Source organism: Acanthochromis polyacanthus, chromosome 19 (assembly GCF_021347895.1).
Source record: "Acanthochromis polyacanthus isolate Apoly-LR-REF ecotype Palm Island chromosome 19, KAUST_Apoly_ChrSc, whole genome shotgun sequence".
NCBI lineage: Eukaryota > Metazoa > Chordata > Actinopteri > Pomacentridae > Acanthochromis > Acanthochromis polyacanthus.
The window spans coordinates 19,842,233-19,859,666 of record NC_067131.1 but is presented as its reverse complement, the minus strand read 5'-3'; the positions used below and the strand labels follow the sequence as shown (position 1 = coordinate 19,859,666).

Here is a 17,434-nt window from a genome sequence, read left to right as displayed (position 1 = left end):
GAGGTGGTGGGGTCACTTTCAGCTGAAAGTTGTTGACGACTGACGGGGGGGAGGAAGGAAGGAATTATATGTACTATCGGGCCGTCTCCACCGTCTCCGCCGCAGCTGCACACCCCCCCGCGGACGGTCTAGTCGGTCCGGCGACTAGACTGGAATAACCGACGAGCACCGACGAGGCAGGCCGCCTCGCTGGTTATATGGGAGGGGAAACACTGGCTCCCAGTTACAAAACGAGCTGCAATCTCAATAAAGCCATAAGGAAGCAGAGAAAACATTGACCTGAAATCTGCTGGAAGAGGAATCGCCCTCCAAGCCACACACTTTTATGTTGCACACTGCTAAATAAAGTCAAACACTTAAAATATGCTTTCTCGAATTGTCTGCCTGATAATGTCTGACAGCTACATTTAGAACATTATCTCACTACCATAGAATCACTCTACACTGTGTACAGCTCACATCCTTTTGTTGAAAGAAAAAGCAGTGCAATATCACAGTTAGCCATTACTAACACACATTTTAAAAAGCAAATGGGAAAATGGGAAATGGTTTGCACATTTTTTTTTACAACCAAAGTGCTTTACAATGCATTTCTCATTCGCCCATTAACACACATGCACTCACATTTCAAAGGTGGTAGAGCTGCCGTGTCAGGCACTAGCTGGCCATCAAGAACAAAATGGGGTTCAGTGTCTTGCCCTAGGACACTTAAGCATGTAGACCGGAGAAGACTGAGATCAAATAACCAACCCTGCTCTACCACTTGAGCCACAGACACTTCTTGAATGTTTATAATCTTTCTTGCTAAGAGCTAGATAAGAAAGATACCATCCCACTATTGTAATGTAAAGCCTCCATTAGCAGCTGCTTAGCTTACGATAAAGACTGGAAACAGGAAAACGACAAGCCTGGTTGTTATTTTTCAGGCCAACCCATGCATGCTGTGCCTGTGTGACGTAAACTTTGTCATCCTCTCAAATCCACACGGACATCTAAATGCAACCCACAACTTGTGACCATGTGGACGATCGGCACAGAATGCCAACTACTCGTGCAAGGAAAACAAATGATGCTCAAAACAGATGCTTGGCTCGAGGAGAGATTGCATGAGACTACTGTACTCGGTCATCCACACCTTTATAATTCATCACTGTAACTACTGAAGTAATTGTTGTAGAACTTTGGCGGAGCTATTATTTGTACATGATTTTAATCTAAAATGCTCAAACAAAGTAGCCATATCTAAATTGTTCAGAAATCCTGTGATATTTCCGCCCACTCTCCTCGACACACCTCAAGAATATTCACTAACACGGTGCTGCAGCTGTCTATCAGTACCTGCTGTCGTCTGCAAAAATTTCACAGTGTGTTATTCTGTTCTCCGAAATTCTGCGCTAACCTACTGTAGTTTAAACAGAACTGCATGCTGATCCAGAGTCTGCTTTCAAAGCCTGCACTGGTCTGCGCATTTGGATGGGGAAAGCATGAATTTACCCATACTCGGATTTCCATATGGATTTAAGCAACAACATACAACAGATTCACATGAGTTAATAGACTGATTTTGCTACTTGACCCAGCTTTCACTTTTTATGCTAGACTAAACAGCAGCTGGCAGTAGGGCTGGGCAAAATAGCTGAAAATGTTGACACAATGGAGTGTTTCTTTTCACCACTATCAATAACTTGATGGAGATGTTAGAACCATCTGTGTTTTCAGACAACGAAATCCTTATTACAATGGAATCTCATGTTTCTGACATGTGCTTTCAAGGCAGTTTTCATTGAAAGCATTGAAGTTACACTATCAAATGCTCTATTAACATTTCTTTCTACTGTTGGTACATCCTAATCACATTATCATCATGGGCTATAAGGCCATACCTTTATGCTTAAAATGCAGACCACAGAGTAGCAGCAATTTTCTGATCAAACACTGAAACACATAGAAGTTTTTTCCAAAATGTGAAATTATTACAGTAATATTAGTATGGTTTTACTCTGTTGCGAACACAACACAACTGCAAATGTAAAGGTATTATATTATAACTGTGTTACAACAATCAAGCACAGTATCTCAATTTAATACAATTCCTCTACTAGTTCCGCTACATATAATTTTGTGGATCTAGTTCAGTATTTTCATCATATGTGGTTTAATGCCACAGAGCAGAGCACTGAAAGCCAAACAACGGACCAAAAGAACAGAATTAGTAATTAAAAAGACATTGTTTTCTGTATGAATCAGTTCCGTCTTCTGCATGGACCTTGAAATGTTCCACACTGCAATGCTGAGAAATATAGCCATCAATCGTAAAGGTTGTAAATTGTGCAGGAGGTGTGGGGGCATCAGGCTTACAGTATGCTTTCTAGTGTACTTAATGATTTGAGAAAATAAATTACAACTGGCTCTCCATCTGTTCTCTGTTACACTGAAAAGCTGTCTGGTGGTAGGAATGGAAGGCTGACAACAGTAAAGACTGCATGGGGACAGGAACTGCTGTGGGCTATGTGTGTTTATTCTCCAATGTGGAAAACACTAACAATGGTATTCACGGATCTACACTCTTCACAGTTTAGTGGATACTGCCCGTTTTCTTAAATACACATGACAGGCTAGACATTCATATTTGTAGTGGACAAAAGGTTACAATTCAGAGGAGATTTGCTGTGTAACTTGCAATGAAAATCACTATAATGCTACACAGTGCACAGACAAAACTGAATTGCAGACCAACATGCTGTAGGATGTAGATAACATGAATAAATTAAACACTAATTTGGAATGCGAGGAAATAATCTCATTCAACAAATCTAAATGACATTTTTTAACCTTAAGCAGTTATATTGCGGCTCTGACCTCACAGGTTCACATAAAACATTTAAAGCAACATGCTATCACCGGGAGGTAACCACCCTTCCTCATTGCTCTATTTGCCAAGTTACCAGTGTTTGGGTTTGGGAAATAGAAACTGCATTTGGGGATTTTGATAGTGCAGTGAAGGCAGGGGACAAAATAAAAGCATCCATTAGTACTTTCAATACTTTTTCAAATACTTTGAAAGCATGAAATAACATTATATAAGGAATGAAATTAGAGATATGATATTAGAGATATAAGCAATATTTTTAAAGAAAATGTAAAAAAATTTACATACCTTAATGTAGATATATAATCAGTATTTTCCCCTAGGTCAAATACAAAATCCATAAAAATCTAGACTTCACAGGTTACAGTGGTTAGTGACAATTGCCACATAACTGGGATAATAGAAATGACTTTTCATTATTCATACTATTGTGTTTAAATACACTGATGACCTGTTCATAGTTCAAGCAAGTGTAGCTATTTGATGAATGTTCAAATGTGGCATTGTCACTGAAGTGATGTCTGCCTCGCAGTTTTCCATTTATGACAATAATGACAAACTGCACCTGCTGACAATAACAGCTGAACATTAACAACAGTATGAGTAACTGTAAGTTAGTGGGAATTGTAAATGTTTGTGTATGTGGGGTTTGAAATAAACTTTAACTTAACTTAAAAATATGAGCTAAACTAGATCTACTAAATGGTCTCTGAGTCCTCCTAAGTTGTAAGATAATATCACGTGGGCAAACATCCATCCATCCATTCTCTATACACCGCTTTATCCTCACTAGGGTCGCGGGGGGTGCTGGAGCCTATCTCAGCTGACTCGGGCGAAGGCAGGGGACACCCTGGACAGGTCGCCAGTCTGTCGCAGGGCTACATATACAGACAAACAATCACTCTCACATTCACACCTATGGGCAATTTAGAATAACCAATTAACCTCAACATATTTTTGGACTGTGGGAGGAAGCCGGAATGCCCGGAGAAAACCCACACATGCACAGGGAGAACATGCAAACTCCATGCAGAAACATCCCAGGGCCAGACCGGGATTTGAACTGGGGATTTTCTTGCTACAAGGCGAAAGTGCTAACCACTAAGCCACTGTGCACGTGGGCAAACACAGTTTTACAAATTTACAGAAGAAGCCCAAAGATTAAGCTTAAGGTGATTAAAAATTAATGGGATCTACTTTAAAACATCAGTTAAAGTAAGTTTATCTGATGTATTCCAACTGTTATTTATCATCTACTAGCATTAGATGTTTGTCAGTTCTCCACAGCTTCAAGGGTTGATCAAAAAGTTCTGAGACTGTTTGTAGTGCATTTGCACAGTCACGCATACGAAGCACACAAGCACACATATGTATATTTGCAATTTCTCTGTGCACCAAAAACCAGAGCAGAGAAAAAACATCACATATTGTGTCAGAAAGCAGCAAGACTCATCCTACTTTCATCTAGAGGATCATCATGAAAGGTGGATCTAAGAGAAGAAACAGCAGGAGAGCTGCAGGCTCCAAAACAGGACTAGAACACCAAGTCAGGGTCACACAAAGAGCATAATTGTCCTGAGGTGTCTGAGGGAGAACGTTTAGCTCTCCATCCATGCTACTCACCAGATTTGGATCTCTGTGACTTTGTCATCTCACCCGAAATGAAAATTAAGAAGTAAAACTTTCAAGGAAAGTCAAATGGTTGCTGTTTTGACACATTCACGAATCACTTTGTCATTGTTATGTTCAACAACGAAATTGGGTGCTCTCTTTCAGCGCAAATACAGATAAAAACAGAAATACTGATAAAAACTGAAAAAATAGAAATTAAAAAAGAAACAGGAAGAAGGACAACCATTGTAAGATAATTTGGGAATAACAAATATTGCTTGACATGTTTACATAACACGACTTTCAGGGAGCATTACAAGCATTGCAGAAGCAGTGGGAGCACTATATTGTTGCACAAGGAGACTACTTTGACATGGGTGACAGGAAAATTGAAATCACACAGTTTTAATTTTTCATAAGCACAGTCTCTGGTGTATAGCTACAAACAGATGGCAAATGACAGCCAGGTAATGCTAGATGGTTTACTGATCCATTCACAGACATCTTGTAAACCCAGCCCAACTGACCCCGGCATACCAATAACGTTTACTAGGTAACAACCAAAAGTTGACTTTTGTACTTTGGCTAACTAACTTGTTAGTTGTAATTGTTAACCTCTAAGACCAAAGCTTTGGTTGTGTTTGCATTTTAGATTTCTTCCAGTTATTTCGGATACGGAGCAACCAAAAAATAATATTAATTGGATAGTATCTAATGTGTGATTATTATGTTTATTGTATTTAAATTATTATTGTTATTGTTATTATTAATATTAGTAGTTATATTATTATTATTAACAATATGCTCTTTTTGGGGAAAAAAGGTCTTAGGAGGTTATTAGAGCTTATAAACCATAAAACAAAAGTAGATAGACCACTGTGTGGTACCATTTAAATGTCAAATGATTCAATATTGTATCACCTTACAATAATTGTATTGTTTCTTAGTTCATAACAGCTTCTATGTTCTATGTCTACATTAAAAATGGATTGCGTCTATAGGTGAAAGTCAACACAACAAAAGTCAGTGCATCTTTTTTACTCAGATTTTGACTGTATTTTAACTGTATTTCTGACAACAGAGGAAATCTTTCGCATGGGGAATACCAGTTTTGCACAAATTTCTGGAGAGATGTTCATTTTTTCAGAGTAAATGTTATTTCAGCTGCTTCTGCTGGAGGGGTGTTACATTACATTCAAGTCAGGCAGCATACTTTGGCATTTCATATTTCTTACATTTTTCTTTTTTAGACACGCCAGTGTGATGTCGGCAGTGTGCTTTATATGATTATCACACTGAAATATCACTCCTCTGCCAAGCATCTGCAGACTGGGAGTCATCTTGTCAGCCAGAAATTTATCTTGGTCTCTTCTGACTGAAGAATCACCTGCCAATATTCATAAGGTTGCAGTTCATGTCTTTTAGTCACATTTAATCCTACAGTCTAGTGCTGAAGAGCAAACTGTTTTTTCTTGTACACACTTCATAGAAGTTCCTGTTCAGCTGTTTGATTGTCTGAGGTTGATTTTCCCATTACTGTACCTTGCTATATGCCTCCTAATTATTGCCGATTGTTAGTCGACTGCTAGTCTTCTGGCATTATTTTTAATCTTTGTGAAGTTTTACAATCAAGTTATTTAATACCTCTGGCTATTCTTTTGCATGTGGAACTGAGACACACAGAAAAATCCAAAATGTGAGTAAATTCTGGCGTTCAAAGGTTGGTCTTTAAAAATGTTCATGCAAAGAGGGGAAATTGGAAATCACAGGTGCTCTTAATTTAGTTTCAGTGATCACAGCTTGTCAACTTGTGCCTCACTGGTGGTGTGTTAACTTTAGTTGCATTGAGTTTCCACTTAGGGGCCTGTATTTCCAACATGTTTAAAAAGCTTGAGAACACTGTCAACTTAGAAATAATACAATTGTTCATTTTGAAATTAAAGTGACATTGCGCATGCACTTCTGCTGTATACAATAAATTCTAAAATGAAAAGCCTGCTAATTCTAGCAATTGTAGAGGCAGGAGTCATTGCAACAATAGCGCATTCAGACTCAAGCCCTGTTACTGAATTATTTAAAAAACAACAATGAGGAAGTTGGTTTTCAGTGAACTGAGCAAAATAAAAAAAAATATAATGAATAACAGTGAAGGAAAAACAAGTGCAAGGCAATTTTTAACGGTCAATGAGAGTGAGACATTTTCTTTTCAGTAAAAATAACAAACAAGTGGTCAGGTTGCCTTGTGTATGGACTAATAAATGCACCTCTATTTGAGCTTCATGTACTCTCTTAAATTCAGCCATTATCAGTGCCATGAGTATTTACTACAGTCTGATTGTTCATTCAGTGTGAAAAGGCTTTGACCTAAAGGGTCAAAATAATTCTGTAAGTCGGTTACAAATCGAACACCATAAATGTGTTGTGATCATTGTGAAGCACTAAGCTTTCCCACTCAACATCCTTATAGTCATGACTTCTTCATTTCTATCTTCCTCTTTTTTTAGTTTCAATCCAGCTTCAGCCCCACAGTAATCAAACTGTAACCAATGACCCTAAATAAGACAGAGGTTATTCCAGATTTATACATTGCTTCATCTATACAGTCTCTGAGAACACAGGGAACTCCCTGGTCCTCCTGCCTGTCTGCTCTTCCCCTCAACGCAACTGTAATCCTTGCTGCTGCTGACAGTTGAAAATGTTCTCATTATAAAGTCCATTAAAGGCAGCTGAAGTATGGCTAGCTATCAGAGAACTGTTGGAGCAAGTGGAGATTTTTGTCTGAGCATTTTTGACCTCTTTTGACCTCATGCATAAAAATTTGCATGTATCCATGTCACATGTGGCTCACTGTGGGTCTTAATGATGGACACAGTATTTCATTATGTATAACAAATGCATCTGCATTGCCAGTCCACACTATGAGATGATATCTCAAAATGAACACACAAAATTACTGTTAAACACCTGATAATAGAGCAGCACAATCTTTCATCACAACTCCAACCAGATTACAAAAAGCTAGAATTTATATGGCATTAAAAAAGCAGAGCAGGATGTCTTTCACTGAGAAGCAGCTGCAGGCAATTGACAAACACAACTGCTGAGCTGATGACTGACAGCACTTTTTTTGTACAATGTATATTTGCGTAGTAAAAAAGTGCTGCCAAGTGTGTAAAGTGAAATGAAAAATACACGATTACATGAGTATGCTGTATCGGTTACTACATTTATTGATTACTGGTAGACAGAAAAAAAATCTGCAACAATTTTAATCACCATTTAATTATTTAAGTACTTGTGGTAGCTTCTTAAGTGTAAAGATCTTTGGTGTTTTAACTGTTGGTTGATCAATAATAAAATATTTCACCTTGTGCTTGGGGGGAAATTATGATGTCATGAACATTTTGGACATTTCTGAAATTTTAGTTGGCCCTTGTGTCATTTCTGACCTTCCCTGAAAATTTCATTCAAATCCGTTAATCTATTTTTGAGCAATGTTGCTAACAGACAGACAGACAAACAAACGTACACCAATTGTCACGAAACTCTGTCGCGTTTCTTGGCAAAGTAATCACCAGACAGCAGAGACAGCACCAGAACTTTCCACAAAGATAGAAAACAGTCAGCCATTAGGAATAACTGGGTTAGAGGGATCCTAAAAGTCCTTTGGCACATTTTACTGCCACTACTCACAAACCCTGATCGTAATTATTGCATATTTAATGAGTTTACCTCAAGGTGAATACTGTTTCTTGTTTCAGCACATACAGTCTGTAAATAGCTTATAAAAACAAATGATTCTGACTTCATCAATATCACATTATTTTAAATGTGTCATTCAAAAATAACATATTTGCACCAGATCCTGCAAAAAAAGAAAAAAAGAGAAAAAAAAATCAATGATGCTCTCCTTGGCACAACCATGAATGACTAAGCTCCAACCAACAGTCTGGTGGAAAAAAAAAAAAAAGGGAATTTCCAGCTGAAATGCAGGCCGTGTTTACACAGGAGACACCCATGTCTAATTCTGACTGATCAGACTTTTTGTAAGTAATAATCATTACTACATTTATATTTTTTATGTATCTGTTTACAGCTTCACAACAAACAGGGTTTAGCAAAAAGCTGCTAAAATGATGGTCAGTATATTGTATACTAAAAACATAAATTCATTTAGTAAAAATAAACAAGGTTATTTTAAGGAAGCACGTGTTTTCAATCCCATCATTATGTACTGGTTTTAAATTCAAATATCTGTGAAGTAAACTTAAACAACATAACATGTCTTCTCTAATGTAGGTGAAAAGTAATTTGCCACAGTACAGTACTGTAGACTGACAGTAAGACAGATGCAAATGTCAAATACAATGGCATATTTGGCTGTTTTGGGAAAACAAGCAAGGCAGGCAGATTTTAACCAAACATAAGAGAAGGTCTGTCAAATAGGTGACCAAGATCTTGTGAAATATGAAAGCAAAAATATTCCCTGTGCAGGACTTCCAAATCTCTTTTTCATTAAGTGTGTACAGCTTAATTCACTTTGTGGCAAACTCAGACCAGTCAGCAAAACAATGAGCATTACAGCAGCACATTTACTTGTACAAGCTTGTTTGAGCTATCAACTAGAGATAAAGGTGCAGGGTACATTTAGCACCTTTTAACAAACAATTTAGCACCTTTTAACAAACAATGAGATTGCAAATGAAGCCCTTGACCAGACCTTGGTATTCAACCTGACTGCACTACTGCATGCTGGCAGATTACTACTGGTACCTCCAAATTGTCTGAAGTCGACGTAAATAGTCTAAAGAGGACGTATTATCCTTATTTCTGGCTCAATATTCTTGTTCTGGGCCTGCACCAGAATTGTTTTGCGTGATTTATCATGCCTAACATCTCACACAGTTTTACATACATGACAGGAAATAAGGAGAAGCATCATGTCCTCTTTAAGTCACCTCAAATGACCTGGACAACAAGCCAGCCTTTAGTGTAAGATCCAGCCAGAGGCAAGTCAGCTGCACAGTTAGATGCAGAGAGGAGAATCTTCATGACAGTGTGGGCCAAGAGCTTCCTAAACCTCATACAGACCTCACAGAATGGAGACACAGTATAATAAGATTTGATCTACACAATTTGGGTGCTTGAATGGTATAAAGGCTTGACTTGTTGGTGTCATCACAGGGTTCTCGCCAGGATTTTTTTCAGCGTAACGGCAGGTCCTCCTGCACGCGCGCGCGCAATAGACGGGAACGCGCATGCGCAATACACGGGAACGGGTCAATCGACAGAAAAGTACGGCTGAGGTGGGGAGACATAAATTAACCTAGATAGGCACCCAGTTGATAAAAACAAACGCACATAGCGTTATCTGTCAAAATAACAGCGCAGCGGCCCTAATCACAGTGTTAACCCTTCCTGTTCGGCCAGGTCGGTCAGGAAGCCCGGGGTTAACCCCCTTCACTTCCTCAGCAGCCGTAGAGGCAAAGACACAGGAGCCCAGCCGAATCGAAGAACACTGCAGCCTTTATTGTCTATCAACAGTGGCTGAACCGCACAGTAAGGCCAACCCAGCAACTACACACCTTCTCTCCTCCTCCGACTGCACCGACTGCCGTCTCTCTCACTCGCTCTCCCCCTCCCTCCCCCTCCCTCCCACACACACGCTGCTCTCTCTCCCTCTCTCATGACGGAGCCACACACTCTCATAACAACAGCGTAATCTTTGAAATGCGCTGGCGTAGCGGCCCTAATCACAGCATAATCTTTTAAACTGAGCGTAACGGGCCGTTAAGACAGCGTAACGGCCCGTTAGACAGTGTAACGGGCCGTTATGGCAGCGTAACGGGCCGTTATGGCAGCGTAACGGGCCGTTACGCTGAAATGCGCTGGCGAGAACCCTGCATCATGCTCACATTCTAAGAATTTACTGTAAAGTATTTAAAGCTGCACTCATGGATATTTCCATATTAGCAACAAATTACAAAGACAACTTTTAACACAGAACAGACACAAACTGAGAGTTATGATCCAACTGTGCACAGCCCCTCAGCTCTCGTGTTTTAGCATCTTTAAAGATCATTGTTTTAGTTATAGGTTCTGCAACATTACTATTTTGGTTCAAAACAACGTAAAAGCACTGATAAACAGCTAGCTGGCCAGTTTTATACTGAGTTCCCAGGATCAGAAAGTTGCAAATACCTGGTGGATCTAATGACATATGTAGCTAAGAAACATCCAGATAGTGGGGAGTATAGTAGCACCAGAGTGAAGACAGGAAAAGAAATATCGGGCTTTGCAAAAGTTCTGTTACACTCGGTTTCATGATCTTTAGAGACTTTTACATGTCGGAGTGAAACTTTCCAATAAGCAAACTGAAAATTCTACCTTATAGACAGGTGTCATTAATACAAATTTGTTCTCCGATGAAGTTGTATCAAGATGGAAGTCAAAACAGTTGAGATATCTGCTCTCCTTCGTGCTGGCCACAGCAAGTCTGACATAGCCAAACAGCTGAACATCAGCCGGATGACCGTGGCGGAGAGGCTCAAGAATGGTGAAGACCTTTCAGGTCTTTCAGGTCTTCAGGTGTAGCTGTTAGTTGCTAAATTACTTCCTGTAGATGGCATCCTCCTGTACGAATGCATTCTTGAAATCTGCTGTTGAGATTCCTCATTGACCGCTGCAACATCTCAGTTGGGATACTGTGAATTTCATCCTGAATTCTCTGTTTTAACTCATCTAGAGTTCTTGGTCGAATCGTGTACACTTTACTATTGAGATAGCCCCAGGTAGATTTCAAGAATGCATTCGTACAGGAGGACGCCATCTACAGGAAGTAATTTTAAAAAAAATGAAAATTCCATCATTGTTTCTTAAATGGCATGTTTTAAGGTTTCAATTACTATGAATAAAATATTTTTCTTCCATCAGTCTTGGTTTTATTGGATTGTTCAAAAGTTCCTGTTTTTTGTGTCACCCTGTATTAGCTAGATATCTTGGATATTCATGTCTTACATACTTAAATGCACTGTTTATGGTGTTAATATTGCTCGTACTGTTTAAATCTCAGCACATTCATACTGCTCCTAAAGCTATTCCACATAGACATTTATATTACACTGCACTTTCAATGCTTCTTTTGCACCTTTAATTAGATGCTAAATTACTTTTCATTGTCTCAGCACTTGTACTCAGTGCAATGACCACAAAGTTGAATATATTTTAATCTACATGTTCACAGCAATGTTATTTCCAAAAATAAGCTTGTAATTTTTCTGCTTTTATTAAAAAGTATGCTGCCTGTTATGTATACCATTTCTCATCTCCATCACGACATTTACACATTTTCTCAGTGTCACCCACACCTATTCAGAGAAACACTGATTTACCACAGTGACACTTTCATAAACAGACTTCCTCATGCTGGCACTGACATTATAACACATTAAAACAGCTATCATTGACCTACAAAAAACGACAGGGTGTGCATTCTCAAAACGGCTATAGCCTCACATCCCAATAAAGGCACAATAGGAGCTGTTGTTGCGTTTTATGGCTGCAACAGGTTAATAGCATGCAAGATTAAACCCAGATTAGTATGTCAAAGGTAAGAATGACACTGACCCTGAACCTGATTACCTCTAACACATCATAAACAACTGTATTGATCTCTGAGGAAAATAAGTAAGGGTAAGAAACAGACACTATAATATTCCCATTGGGGACTATATTTATGTAGCTGGTATAACTGTGTAGTAGTGACTTTCTCGTGACAGCCTGTGGTTTACTATAACATTCATGATATTAATATTTAACAAGAAGGTGTCTGTGGTGCCAGATAGTGATGTCTGCTACCGTGTAGTATTTTATTACCATACAGAATAATTCACTACAGTGTCTTTAATGGGCTATTCATTAGCTATCCCAATTCTACAGTAGTGTTATCTCTATTAGCCTTAACGTTGCTGGAGTGACTCCTACTGTATACGGACTCTGAGATAAGTTTACACACCGTGACTTTGTAGTACTACAAACACCACACTAATACTGACATGTAGCTAAACCTGACAGTTAATTAGCCTGAAGAAGTGTTCCTCCTCGAGAAAAGAAGAAAACACTGACCGACTTCTGTACGTGGTGAACCGAAAGCAGCTAACTCAACGTGTGGTTAATTGAGCTCGTTAACACGGTAAATGCTATTAAGTGGGATATTTATAGTTAGCTAGCTGCACTTCTGAATGGCTGCCCGGAAAGAAAACGAAGCTGACATAACACTGACGGTTACAACCTTGTCAGGTACATGAAGTGAAGACGGGAGGAACATTTTTAAAATACACGTCAAACCACCGGGACACAACACCGGCACCTGGTAGTTACTCACCCAGAAGGGGAGGTCTGGTCCGCACAGCCGCTCCATATCGGTCGCGGCGGGAGACCAAGAACCAGCGGAGAGCTCTTTATCCTTCTACAGGTCGGAGCGTCTCGCCGACCAGTTTTCCTTCGCGTTACAAGTCGCTCTCTGGATGTCACATGCCACACGGACAGGTATGTGTAGCGTCTTGGTTTGTCTGCGTCTCACTCCCCGTCTTTCCTGGCAGCGTGGCCGGTGGCGGCGTCAGGAAATGTTTCGTTCGGAGGTGAAAAAAAAAGTCAACCGGAGTCAGGCAGGAATTATTTCTACGGGAGGCTGTCACGATGGCGAGGAGGGCGGCTGCTTACTAAGCTCCGCCCCTCCCGCTCCCATACACACACTCTATACACACACTCTGCTACAAGCGCACACACTCACTCAGCATGACTCAGCAACATGAAGTTATGCTTTTTTGCAGAGTCATGTTATCAGGGTTGGGGGGGGGGGGGGGATTTAGGGTCAAATCTGGGAAAGAGTCTGGTGGTTTCTACTTTTTAAATTAGTCAATCCAGTCTGAACAAAAGAAGAAGTTTGTCGTTTATGAATGTTGTTTAACTCCTCACAAACAAATCGCCACAATTGTGAAACTGCAACGGTTTTCTGTGCTCCAGCTGTTTAATTTCTTGTCTCACAGTATCATCAGGGAGGTGTCTGATTGTTCCCAACTTCATTGTGCACCATGACAACCAGCCCAAGCACACAGGCTGACTCATGAGCAGTTATCTGGTCTGGCAACAGATGGCCCCCACAGAGCCCAGCACCACCAGTTAGTCTGGGATCACATCAGGAAACACAGGAGTCGCTGCACATCCACAGAGAACAACTTCTCCATGATGCTGGGAGCAACTAAACCTTGAAAACCATTTAGATTTCACTATTTTCTGTCTTTGTTGCACTTTGTTGTTTACAGTGTGTGTCTGCATTCTAAAAGGTAATTCAATGGGCATGCAAACATTATTCTTGATGGGTTCATCTGACATAATAGTGTCACTAATTGCATCTACTGAAAATTGTCTGTAACTTAAGCTTAAATATCTTCATAAGTGCGCTGCACAGTGGGTCGGTGGTTAGCCCTATTGCCTTGCTTAGAAAGTCCCTGATTCATGTCACGGCCTTCCTGGGATCTTTCTGCATGTAGTTTTCATGTTCTGCGTGCATGGACTTCCTCCTGTTACTCCAGCTTCCTCCCACAGGCCAAAAACATGCTCAGTTTAATCGGTGATTCTAAATAATCCACAGTCGTGAATGTATGCTACATGATATGCTCATCTACACACTGTTTGCATCTTACTACCAGCTATATATGTTGTGTATTTAATACCAGTGCATTACACCATAACAGTAAACTTATGAATCAGTTTCAGTGTTGGCTTGTACTTTGTATGTATCATCTATGTTACTCTTATCATGCATGTATTCCAATATGTGTTATATGCTTCTGTCCCTCTCAACCAGTGACAGATGGGCCCCCCATATGAGCCGAGTTCTGTTCAAGGTTTCTTCTTGTTAAAAGGGAGTTTTTTCTTTCCACTGTTGCCTTAGGGCTTGCTGTGTGGGTTCAGGCATATGGGTTCTGTAAAGCGTCTTGAGATAACCTGAATTGTAAGTGGCACTATATAAATAAAATTGAATTGAATTGAATGTGAGTGTGATTGTTTGTCTCTGTATGTAGCCCTGTGATGGACTGGTGACCTGTCCAGGCTGTCACCTACCTTCACCCTAAGTCAGCTGAGATAGGCTCCAGCACCCTCACGGCCCATAAAGATTAGATACTGGATGGATGGACCTATGGGATGGACCTGCATAAGTTGGCTTAAAACTAATTTCAAATTGAGATGAAATAATGAAATTAGCTCAACAACTACATTTTTTCATCTTGACGTCAGAATTTCAAGTCCATTGGATGGCCTACTTAACACTGCAGTAGTCCAAGCAAACTGAAGTTTGAGTGTCAAATCAGCAATGTACATTTAATAACTGATTCTGTGGTATTAAATTTAGAAATATATGTTTTACAGTTTGTGTGACTTCTTAGTACTGATCTATCGTTTATGTACTGAAGTATGTTCCCTCATGTTACAGGCTTATAACAGAGCAGGAACTGGAAGACGGTTAAAAAAAAACCCACAGATTCTCAGATTCTTCTTTGTGTACTTTTTGTAATGTCCTTTTATTGTGACCTATTATCCTATGTTTCAGTGTTCTGTTTTTTTTTTTCATTTTTTTTAGTCTGACTGGGGACTGAGAATGCAAATTAGCATTGTTGCTATAATCCGACATTTACGTCTATTGCTGTCTAAATAGACATTCATTTATGCACACTGTCCCCATCAAATAAATAAATTAATAGAATTATTTAAACATGGTCATCCTGAAGATCCAGGCCCAACTACAGACTATGTTAGAGCAGTTACCATGTGGTAACATAAACTAATTCTATCATTTTAGAGATATGAGGGGTACTTTGTTTTGTACTATATGGAGATACTGTTTTTGGTGTGTATATTCACACGATATTCAGTATGCTGATAACTCCCAATTACTTTTCACTCTATGCTGCTTGTGTCCTGCACCCAAATAAGGAAAAATAGTGTATTTACATCTAAAATTACACAACATTGAACAGCCACAACATTAAAATCATTTGCCTAATATATAAAATCCTCCTTGTGGAGGTGCGATCTGTCAATGCACGGACTCAGGACCTCTTGGGGTTGTCCTGTGGTGTCCAGCACTGCTGCATTGTCAGTGGATCCTTTGGGTCCTGTGCATTTGATTGTAGGACCTCCATGGATCTGACCTGTTCTGCTGCATTCCACGGATGCTCCATTGATTGGGATCTGGGCACTTTGGAGGCTCGGTCAAACCCTTGGGCCCTTTGTTTTGTTTCTTGAGCCTTTCCTGAACAATCAAATACATTTTTACAGCACTGTGAAATGCTGTTTTCGCATACCTCATTTGGGGTCAGAGCAAGGTCAGCCATGGTACAGCACCTCTGGAGCAGGAAGGGCCCGACAGTGGCCACGTCAGGGTTTGAACCTCTGACCTTCTGATCAGTAACCCAGAAACTTAACTGTTGTCACCACTGCCAGCTTTTGTGGTGTGGTGTGGTGTGGTGTGGTGTGGTGTGGTGTGGTGTGGTGTGGTGTGGTGTGGTGTGGTGTGGTGTGGTGTGGTGTGGTGTGGTGTGGTGTGGTGTGGTGTGGTGTGGTGTGGTGTGGTGTGGTGTGGTGTGGTGTGGTGTGGTGTGGTGTGGTGTGGTGGGGTGGGTGGGGTGGGGTGTGGTGTGGTGTGGTGGGGTGGGGTGGGGTGGGGTGGGGTATACTGTCCTGCTGGAAGAGGCCACCTATGTTGGGTAGTGCCACTGCATGGGGGGATATGGTTTATGTTTCAATGTTGAGAAAAGTCAGGATTCAAGGTTTTCCACAAGAACAAGACATTGTAAGACGATGATCACTGATATTCGCTTTATGGGGCAATTTATGGGACCCCTGGTCTAACATTTACTTGACAAACCTACAGAGTCATAGACTTTCAGACAGACACTCTTGTAGATATAAACACTATATGAAGGTACATTCACAACTATGAGGAATTTTCCGACCCAGTTGTGCTACTTTTTATTTAATTGTGCTAGTTAAAGTACTCCTTGTGGGCTGTGATACTTTGGGCTACAAAAGTGTATAAAAACATTTCTCTTTATTGAAGTCTGCTTGTTGTGTGCATGAGAGCCTGGAGTGGTTCGGTATTACTAAATATTAACTTGAAGTGTACATCAGGTGCTTGCTTTGGCCTTTTTTGGAAAACAGTTTGATAGGGACTTGGTGAATCATCACTTCAGTAGCAACGCTGTGTAGTTTTCATCAGGCTCTTGGCCTTTGGGCACAGTTAGAGTCAGACAGCTACCAGGTGTTGGATATTAGATCACAGCCATCCTAACATGCAAGTTACTCCAAGAATTTTCTCCTCACAATCACACACTGAGTGAATAGTTATTATATGCTGCTATGTACTAAAATGTGACAACAACTACACAGCTGAGACAAATATTTTCTTAGCTGTGTAGTTATTTTAGCCAAAAAGATACCACCATGCGTGCCGTCTTGTATCAGATCAAATTACTCACAGCTAAGACAGAAAAAAATGTTTTTAGTGAAAATAGAACTCTGGTTACAGAAAGCCTGAAGGTAACTTATCCTCATTTCACATTTACATTTTTTTTATTCTTGTTCTACTCCATCATTCTGACACTGTGTCTACAGACTCTTTGAGTCCTCAGTCTCAAGCACATCTGACTGCATAATAAGTTGTCTACACAGACATTTCATTCATACTAGACACCCACAAGCACGAGAAGAAGTGCATGTTTATGCTTTAAGTCTCTTCATTTGTGAAAATCACAGTAACTGTATATTTTTCATTGCCAAATGCAGGACACCTATGGACCTACAGATCCAGAGCTGTGCCTGAGCAGAACTAACATGCTGGACACTATGCTTTTCATGTAGACACAGCATAAGACATCAGAGATTAGACTATGA

At 40.0% G+C, this 17,434-nt stretch overlaps 1 protein-coding gene across 3 annotated transcripts in view; it reads right to left on the bottom strand.

Moving 5' to 3' along the window:
* abcc3 (ATP-binding cassette, sub-family C (CFTR/MRP), member 3) overlaps positions 1–13,225 on the bottom strand; it is a 78,146-nt gene extending 64,921 nt beyond the window's left edge. The window contains exon 1 of one of the 3 annotated variants that reach the window (XM_051939862.1): positions 12,864–13,225. In XM_051939862.1, the coding sequence (XP_051795822.1) occupies positions 12,864–12,899 (36 nt within the window). In that variant the 5' untranslated portion in view covers positions 12,900–13,225. The remainder of the gene's footprint in view (positions 1–12,863) is intronic. The other 2 variants (XM_022218064.2, XM_051939861.1) reach the window with 2 other exon arrangements.
* Positions 13,226–17,434: the final 4,209 nt, after the last annotated feature.